Source organism: Gordionus sp. m RMFG-2023, chromosome 2 (assembly GCF_954871325.1).
Source record: "Gordionus sp. m RMFG-2023 chromosome 2, tfGorSpeb1-WG-v2, whole genome shotgun sequence".
NCBI lineage: Eukaryota > Metazoa > Nematomorpha > Gordioida > Chordodea > Parachordodidae > Gordionus > Gordionus sp. m RMFG-2023.
In genome coordinates this window covers 29,377,694-29,387,479 of record NC_088776.1, presented here as the reverse complement: position 1 = coordinate 29,387,479, position 9,786 = coordinate 29,377,694, and the positions used below count along the sequence as shown (strand labels likewise).

The 9,786-nt window shown below is 26.2% G+C and overlaps 1 protein-coding gene across 2 annotated transcripts in view; it reads right to left on the bottom strand.

The window, feature by feature from the left end:
* The window catches only part of LOC135925235 (valine--tRNA ligase-like), a 30,112-nt gene continuing 20,326 nt past the window's right edge, over nucleotides 1-9,786 (bottom strand). For both annotated transcript variants that reach the window (XM_065460461.1, XM_065460462.1), the window contains 13 exons: nucleotides 8,954-9,032; nucleotides 8,806-8,911; nucleotides 8,692-8,762; nucleotides 8,523-8,651; nucleotides 8,372-8,476; nucleotides 8,183-8,330; nucleotides 2,087-2,391; nucleotides 1,797-2,039; nucleotides 1,640-1,754; nucleotides 1,343-1,563; nucleotides 1,147-1,299; nucleotides 926-1,101; nucleotides 1-265 (listed from right to left, as the gene is read on the bottom strand). In XM_065460461.1, the coding sequence (XP_065316533.1) occupies nucleotides 1,039-1,101; nucleotides 1,147-1,299; nucleotides 1,343-1,563; nucleotides 1,640-1,754; nucleotides 1,797-2,039; nucleotides 2,087-2,391; nucleotides 8,183-8,330; nucleotides 8,372-8,476; nucleotides 8,523-8,651; nucleotides 8,692-8,762; nucleotides 8,806-8,911; nucleotides 8,954-9,032 (1,738 nt within the window). In that variant the 3' untranslated portion in view covers nucleotides 1-265; nucleotides 926-1,038. The remainder of the gene's footprint in view (nucleotides 266-925; nucleotides 1,102-1,146; nucleotides 1,300-1,342; nucleotides 1,564-1,639; nucleotides 1,755-1,796; nucleotides 2,040-2,086; nucleotides 2,392-8,182; nucleotides 8,331-8,371; nucleotides 8,477-8,522; nucleotides 8,652-8,691; nucleotides 8,763-8,805; nucleotides 8,912-8,953; nucleotides 9,033-9,786) is intronic.

The following is a 9,786-nucleotide window of genomic DNA, read 5'->3' as shown; positions in this document are numbered from 1 at the left end:
TCATGATAATAGGCACTAATACCATGGGGGTGGGTATGACGAGGATCGTTATTGAAATACTATAAGAATGGAAGAGACGAGGAAATAAGGATAAGAGTGTGTATGATTTTTCTACACTAATTTTTTTCGACTTATTATTTTTTCTAAGATGGGGGGGGGGATAAAATATTTATTCATGTAATATTGTCATTCAGTAAAAATTGCGTTGTGATTTGATAAAATGATTTAGTTGTCCTGATTGGCATATCTTGCTTCTGTTAACTATCTATTTTATGTATATATTTATTGTGAAATAGAGATCTGCAAAGTTAGTCCAATATTTTTAAAAAAAATTCGGGCTGGGTGGGACCTTGGAAATTTTATTAATTATATCTAAATTTATAAATTTTTTATGTAAAATAAAAATTTTTGATTTAATTTATTGAAACTAAATGCTATATAACATATATTTTATTTTAAGTAATTATAAAAATTAATATTTAAATAAATTCGGGCCTGGCCAGGCCGGTAATTTTTTTTAAATAAATTTCGGGTTCGGGCCAGGAAAACTTTTTAAAAAAATTTCGGGTTCGAGCCGGGCCGGCAAAACTATTTTAAAAAAAATTTCGAGCTGGACCGGGCATGAAAAATTAGGCGACTAATTTTTTGAATATTCATAATTTTTTTAATTATCTATTAATTAAAACTAGTGTTGTTAAACTGCTCGTTTTGAGCCGATTTTTAAAAACGGCTAGTTCAATATTTAGCCAGAAAAATATTGCCTACGCCTCGAGATTTTGCTAATAGATATCCAAACCTTTGTTTCTTCTACAAACAAAATCTTCAGCTTGTGTAATATTATTCTAGATGAATCAAAACGAGCAGTTTAACAACACTAACTAAAACAATAAAAATTTTGTGGAGTAAATTCGATATTTGTCATTACCCAGTTTAAGGCTAAATTTGTTTATCCAATTTTTTCCCCTAAAAGATTTACATTTATAATACAAAAATTAACATTCTTTTTATATTGTAAATTTTTAACAATTGATTAATATCTTAATAATGTAGATTAGATAAAAGTTTTTCTATATCCTGCATTTCAGTTTTATATGATGTCATCTAATAAAAAATAAATATAGGTGATATGATAATTTTAAAACAAACCTTGTTTTCATTTATTTGAATAACTTGACTCCCAACAATGTCAATATTATAGTTAGGGTCAGATGTTATACGTTTCAAATGATCTAATGATTCCAATAATTTACTTTGTTTAGCCATTAACCTATTTCTTTCTTTATCTACATCGATGAGACCCTAAGTATATAATATATTTTATAGCAAATAATGTCATATTTACCTCTAAAGATATATAAGTTATACACTTGAAATTATAATTTGGTAAGGGAGATGTAAAATAGATGCAATTTTTATAAGGCTCATGATCTCCATATATACTCTTTATATTTAATTCTTTTAAGGGTGCAGTTGATGATATAATAAAATTTTTTAAATTTTTAATTTGGCATATGATTGTGTTAGCGTCATTGACAGGATGATCCATCATGCATAAAATATTTACTATATATAAATTTAATGAGCTATATTTCACAAATTTATATTATTTATCAAAATAATCAAGTGTATAAAACTTAACCTTCTAAATCGGCTTTTAAAATATTATATTCCTGTCGAATATTCCGGATACCTTTGATCGTGTTCATAATTAAAGCAATCGTTTCATTTAATAGCAAGTTTTTGCAATAATTGAACTGTGAAATAATGTTAAAGACATCAAAGATTTTATATTTTACATTTAATATGTTTGGATAAGTCGATATAGATATAGATTGTTTAATATCATGGTCTTTATATAAAAAATTTATATGAGGAATGATTCTTTGATATAACTCTTCAGTTATAAAGGGCATAAATGGGTGAAGTAATTTTAGAAAATTATACAAGCAATGTAATAGAATTCTCTTAATAACATCTTTATATGTGGTCACAGCGAAAGTTGGAATCAGTTTATCATACAAATACGGTTTAGCATATTCCTTTTAATATTTAATTTCATTAAAGCCATTAAAATATAGAAAGGTACTATGTAAATGTCACAAAATTGATATAGCCAATAATTGTGGAGAGCATTGGTAACAAGCTGGAAATTATATTCCCTAAAACCTTTATCGCATTTTTCAACACATTCAGATAACATTTGTAGAATCCAGGTATCCATATCCTGAAATTCACGTCCCTCATTATTCATCATTTTGTGAAAATCTTGACAGCCAAGTTCTAGGCTCTGTGAATTTAAAATGTTCAATACAAATTTTGTTGCGTTCCAAATTTTATTACAAAAATGTCGATATCCAACAATTCTATTGACATCTAAATTTATGTCCTTACCTATATTTCATAATAATATTTATTAGAGGTAATTTGCAAGTTAAATTCTATAATAGAAAATATGTTACAAACCATTTTTGAATTGTATAATAGTTGTATAAAAAATTAATAAGGTTAAATAGAGCCTTGTAAATATTTTTAACAGCCCGAGCCCGAAATTCTCATTAGTTCTAAGCTGCCCGATTTTTTATTTTAGGCCTGAGATTATTGACCTAAAAATTTTAATTAAAAAAATATAAATTAAATGCATTTTTGTGAAAACAAATGAAATAAAACTCACTTATTGTTTTGTTCAAATCACAGATACTATTTGTTTTGATAAAACATGTTAAAAAAATTTTTTAAAAAAATTCTAGCCTAGATAGTCTATATTTTTAAAAGATCTGTTTGATGAAAATTGTTTTTAAAAATACATATGAGTCTAATTAAAGAAAAATATTGGGCTCATAAAAGAGTAATATTTTTCAAAAGGTGGAAAAATAATAAGTATAAAAAAATACACTTTATGGTGTTTTTCCTGAAAAGAATATTAAAAAAAATATAGTTATCGTCATTTATACTTTCCCCTTGTTTTTTAATCAAACAATTATTAAATATAAGCAAAATACAATAAATAAAATGACAGGATCATCTTATAAATGGAATAGATTTGTAAAAAACATAATAGGTCACCTTTAACAAGTTAAGCGTCCTTATTATCCAAAAAATGTTACAACATAATATAAATTGGGTATAGTACATAATTTAAAAAAAGGTCTAATTTGATCCACAATTTTTTCACCGATCCGATTTGATTTCAAACGGCACCGATACTGAACCGATATTTACAATGAATATTTTTCTTATATTAGTAAGTTATACCCCTTAAAGAATAATTATACATAAAGTCCCATATTATTATTTTTTTATTGATGAACAAAAATTTCACTTACAGGGTTTCCCATTCAAAAAAGGAAAAGTCCCAATCAAGAAGGAAAAATTTTCAATCAAAAAAGGAAAAGCCATATAAAAAAAAGTCTAATCAAAAAAGGAAAAGGTCTAATCCAAAAGGAAAAGTGTCAATCAAATAAGGAAAATCGTTATTTTTTAAAATATTTATATTTTCTCTTTTGAATTTGTCTTAAATTTTTTTTTTTATTCCTTCTTCTAACTTTTTGCGATTTCTTCAAATCATTATTAATCCTTATTTTTAATATCTTTTCGCAATTTATTTTTCTTCCATTTTTGATAATTCCTTTGTCCTTTTATAAATTTCCCTGTAATTTTTCTTCAATTCTCTACTCCATTTTTTAAACAATTCTTTCATTTTTTTCATCAAACATATAACAATATTTTGACTTTTTATGATTTATTCTCATTATATTGCTATCTTTTACATACATTTTTAACTTTTTGAATTTCATTAAGTCATTTTTAATCTTTATTTTTCTGATCTTTTCTTCTCATTTTTGATAATTCTTTTTCACTTTATTTTTATTTCTCAATGGATGATAATAGAATTTTAAAAATAAGAATTTAAAAATGATTATATATTTTTTATTAATTTACATATCGTTTGGTATTATTCTAACTTATTTAATTTTAAATTAAAAGGTACATTATAATCAAACGATTAATTTAATTCAGGAATTGTAATCAAGTAATTTGATATATATAAAATCCTAATAAAAAAAATTGTCTCCCATTAGATAATAAAAATTAAGTGAAAATTAACAATAATTACAAAAAAAAATTATCAAAAATGAGAAGAAAAATAAAGATTAAAAACGGCTTAAGGAGATTCAAAAAGTTAGAAATATATGATAAAGAAAACAATATTATGAGAAAAAATCATAAAGAGTCAAAGTATTGTTATGTATTATGGAAAAAAGGAAAGAATTGTTTAAAAAAGGTATAGAGAAGTGAAGAAATATAACGGAAAATTTATAAATTATTTTTTAAAAAAAGAATTATCAAAAATGAGAAGAAAAATAAAATATTTCATTTACAAAGTGGCTAAAGTGAATAGCATTGCAAAGGCCTACAAGAACCTTGATTCTGAATATTCCCGCAATTGTGAGAGCAGCTAAGACTAATCGATGAAAAAATGACCTTATAGCTATGGGTCTAATACCACCATCCAGTTTCAAGGCGTGCACCAAAAAGATTAGGGCGTATACAAAGAGGAACTTAGCGTACAAGGATATTATTATAAAGTTCGGTTAATGATTTTAGTAAGGGTTCAATAAAACCACTATCAAAGCATCTGATTAAATCAACAAAAAAAACAGGTCTGAACCCGTCTAAACCACCTGTCGTCCCTTTTTTAAAGAACCTCAAGCACTTAAGAACTTCGTCACAGTTAAAGGGAGTAGAAGAGTCTAGCGGATGAATGTTAAAAGGGGACCGGTGGATTTTCGAGAGCTTTTGAAAAGTAGAAGTGTTGATGGGGGAAATAGTATCATCAGAAGTCAAAATACGGGCAGCACCGCTAATATAACCAAGATCTAATTTTTCAGAGATCAATTTACAGCGGAAGGAGTTAGGATTTAAAAAGTTAGATAAAGTAAAATCATCAATAATGGTATCTAATTTTTATTATTTATGTGCTCAGTAAAAAATTTAATCTTGCTAGATGAGGGTTTTGTATATTGTTATCATGGAAATAGATTATGGATTTGGACTTATTAAGAATGAGTCTTTTAAAATTGGCTTCAAGAAATTGAAAACCAATTATTTTAGGAAGAGCATCACATATTGTTCCATCAAGATACCAAATATTTATATTCAATAGATTTAAGGAATACCATGGTAAAATAAACGAGGACGTGTGCCCCCTGCTGGGTCCTTTCGTCAGAATCTATAATATGTAGTCTGAATAAAGGAGTTTTAATATTACAGTATGTCTCTAGGAATTTTGAATAATAAGGAAATTTGGGATAAAAACAATTTATGAAATGTTCACAAAATTTGCTATTGAAATCATTTTTAGTCTACTTTAATAATAGCCATGTTAGAGGGGAATTTTGGATATATAACAAATGACATGTAAAGCTATTTTGTCTTCTCTCTTAAAACCAAATCCTAATTGATACGTATACTTAATAAGTCAAGACCCTGGGTTTTGACCTATTGCAATTTTTTCGCTAATAATCTTCTAAATAGCCCATTGCAATGGGGTGGATACCACCGTAATTGTGAGATAATCAGGTTTGCTCCCATAATTGATTAGAATTTATGATGGCAGGTATTTTTAAAGAGTATTTAGGAAGGTTTTAAAAGCATTTAAATGATTCTTTGAGATGAATGAAGATTTTATACGAAGTGAGGGGGCAAAAAACATTGAGTCTGAATGTGGAAAATTTGTTAAAGGATTTGATAAATATCATAACTCACTGATCATATTTTTTTTATTCCATATTTTCCATAATATATTTGGCCTTTTCTCTAAAAATTTATAGAAATCTTGGAAGAATGAATATGGATAATCTAGTTTTCATATTTCACTATTCTGGTTCATCATCAAACCGTCATTCTTGACGGGCTATCGGCTAGTATATTATATTTATTCTATTTGCGGAAAATAAATTATTTTTATTTGCATTTTAGACAAACTATTCCAATAGCTTAATTTCACAACTGCAAAAAGATTAATAACTTTTAGAAGTCAATAAAACTTGCAAATTAATTAATAACTTCCCAGAAATTTAAATTAACTAAACTGCCCATTTATTTTCAATACTGTCCAAGTAAGTGAAATTCTTGTCAAAAAATATATACCTACCAAATGTTTTTTATACTGCCCATTTCTTATAAATAATATGTTATTTTATAAAAAACATAATATTAACAAAATCCATGCTGGATCGGTCCTCTTTTTTCTTGTATAACAGCTAACAATTTTTTCCACTGATCGAAGGCCAACTTGACTTTTCTTTAGAAATCAAGGGCCAAACTTCACAAACATAAGCCTATTTTACACATAATAATCCAGTAGACTTAGATCAATTTTAAAAATATTTTTGCCTAAGATATTTGTTATAATATTTAGATGAAAAGGAAAAATGTATTATTCAAATTAGAAGAATTATTACGATATTATTTAATTACAGACTATATAAATGATTATTAAAGAAAAGATATATAATTAGATTTTGTAAATATTATACCACTTTCCAATTTTTGGGATAGTATTCTTTTTAATTTGATTTATCTTTAACCCTTTGCCTTTTAAATTTTATGTCTTATTATTTTATAATTATGTAATAAAGTGACAGTAAAATTAATTTATTTATATGTTTATATATATTTTGATTATTATTTTTCAGTAGACTATGTAAACGATTATTAAAGAAAAGATATATAATTGAGATTTTGTGATTATACCATTTTTTGGCATCAAATGTCTTACTTGTATTTTTGTGAAAGTTTGTACTTTATTAAAGAACATATGGATAAAATCCTCATTTTTTGAATTTATAGTTATAAGGATTTCAAAATGCGATTTTTTTTAGCCACCCGGTATATACATGTCGTAATTTTTAAAGGGATTAGAACTATCCGGGATTATCACGGGTTTTAAAGGGATCCCATTAAAGAATTCAATTTTTTAAAGAATAAAGAACTATACGGTATTATTACATTAGAATCATGATAAAGAAGAATCTTAATTTAAAACGCGTTTTGCTTTTTTTTAAATTTTGATTGTTATTTATTTATTGTCAAAGTTTTTGGTTGGGGGGGGGGGCTTATGAAACTAGATATGTAGAATATTTTTTATCAAAACAAAATATCGATATTGGTATCAAATAAAAGCGAATTTAAATTTCTTTTACTGAAAGCATTCCATATTGGTCTTGATGGGTAGAACTTGGATTAGGGTGGGGAGAGGTGGTAAAAAAATATATTGATATGGGTATCAAATAAAAGTTAATTAAAAAATTTTTTTTATTGTAATAATAATCACTCAAAGTGGGTTGGTCTAGGCCCTAGAGGGGTCAGGAATATTTTCAATATAAAATATCGATATTGGTACCAAATAAAAGTTAATTTAAATATCTTTTGACTGAAAGTATTCAATCTTGATCTTGTTGTGTAGGACTTGGCAATAAAATATTACAATTTAACCATTCTTAATGAGACCATCTCCATAATAACAACATCAAGAAGTGCATCTTCTTATGGTAATTGTAAATCAATTTGCAATTTTCACAATAAGAGACCAATGTTTTAAAAATGGCAATAATAATAGTGACAAAATGTCACTTAAATATTATTTGTGTAAATAATAAATAATTGTTCAAAATTATATTTTAAATTTGAATTATCAAATCAAATAAAATATGTGTTGATTATATGTCTTGAATAAAAATATAATAATAGGAATGATTTGCTTGTAAAGAAGTGTAATAATTATACTGGAATAATTTAAAATTTGTTATTTGATGGTTACAAATATAGCCTCCAGAAATTTATATATTAATCCATTAATCCTACAAGACATGTGTTCTACCTTTGATCTCTATTGTGATATTTTTTTTAATAACAAAAATTATATTAACCCTACTGAGCATCCATGTTTTCCCAGTAACATATGCCATAACCAAAAAGATATCGTATAAATTAAAATTAGCGCTTCAAAGTAAAAAATAGATATTGCACACCATATGACCATTAAAAATTTTTTAACTAAAGTGATATTAGTGCTTATTTTTTAGAAATTAATATCCTCCTAGAATCAATGTTATATTTTTAGGAGCCAAAAGTTTTGAAGTGTTTTAGTTTAAAAAATAAGACAAAGTATAAAATCTACCTTGATTAGTATAGGCACAAAGTGCAAATCTGAGAGCATCCGTTCCACATTGAGGTATCCCATTTGGGAAATCTATTTTCTGACCTTGTTTAGCCTTTTCATATTCTGTCTCTTCTAAATTTCCAATCAATAATTTTTCATTCAACTCCTAATCAATTGTTATAATTCAACAAGACAACTTTTTATAACTTTTAATGTGATGCCCTTAATTACGTCAATGGGATCAATAATGTTTCCTAAAGATTTACTCATTTTTCTGCCATGTGCGTCTCTAATCATAGCGTGTAAAAATACCTGAAACAGAGTTTATTTACACATTCTATTGTGATGGAAAATTAACTTGTCTAAATGGTAAGAGACCAGTCAACTTTTGAGACAAAAAAACCATTCTTGCTACCCAAAAAAATAAAATGTCGTGACCCGTTTCTAAAAAGGTATTTGGAAAGTAACGTTGGAATTCATCGTTTTCCTTAAAATAAAATTATTTATATAATTTTGAAAAGAAAAACAATATTTGGCCATCCCAATGTGGCTAATGGTACCAAGGCTGATGAAAACCACGTATCTAATACATCTTCATCTAAATAAATATGATTAAACAACAAATCGTTTAACAATAAAACCCTGAATTAAACGAATGTTATTTAATTCGTCTGTTTTTAAAATGTTTTTAGCTTTAATTAAGGCTTCGTTTTCATTACGAGCGGCAATCCATATTTCATCATCATCCTTAAGGAAATCAAATAAGAAAGTATTTTAATTTCATTTTACCTCTTTTGAAAAAGTATGAGATATTTTATAAGCAGGAATACGATGTCCCCACCAAAGTTGCCTTGATATACACCAATCTCTGCAAAATAAAATTAAAAAAAATCTTGATAAATCAAGGTTAGTATTCTTTGCAACTGAGGTACTAGAGGTCAATATTTTAGAGGCGGTAAGGTTTGTGGTTTTAGTGTAATACAATATTCAATTCCATATAGAAGTGGGTTCGGGCCGTAAAATTACGTATGACGGTTGGGTCATGGCTTGAGTGTGAATAAATTTAAAATTATTAGGCGTTACGGGCTTCTTAAAATTTTTGTCGGGCGTAATTGGGCGTGAACATAAATTTACCGTGAATCGCGAAAATTTTAATTATTAAAATGTTTTTTATAAATATAAATTTGCAATATTATAATTATAATATATATTTTAAAATTTAATTCTTTTTGAAAAGGAATAATTTTTAAAAACAAAAAATTACGATTTTATAAACAACATTTTTTCCCCGTCTTATAAAGCTTCAATTGAATAAAAAATAATTTAGTCTCTCAACTCTCGTTCAGCAATAGAGATTTGGTAATCAACTTAATTTAATATGTGTGGTTTTAATTTATCTTTACTATTGTTTAAATTTTCTCATATTTACCTACAAATCTAAGATAATTGATGCAATTGCCTTATAAATTCTGTTTAAAATGTAATGAATGTATTCAAAGATGATGAAAGAATAAATACCATTTTCATGCCATATATTAAATAACATAATGCACCATATTTTTGATTATTGCTTACATGAAATAGCTTTAAGTATAAAAGGTGTAGTGCAAAATTTTAAGTAA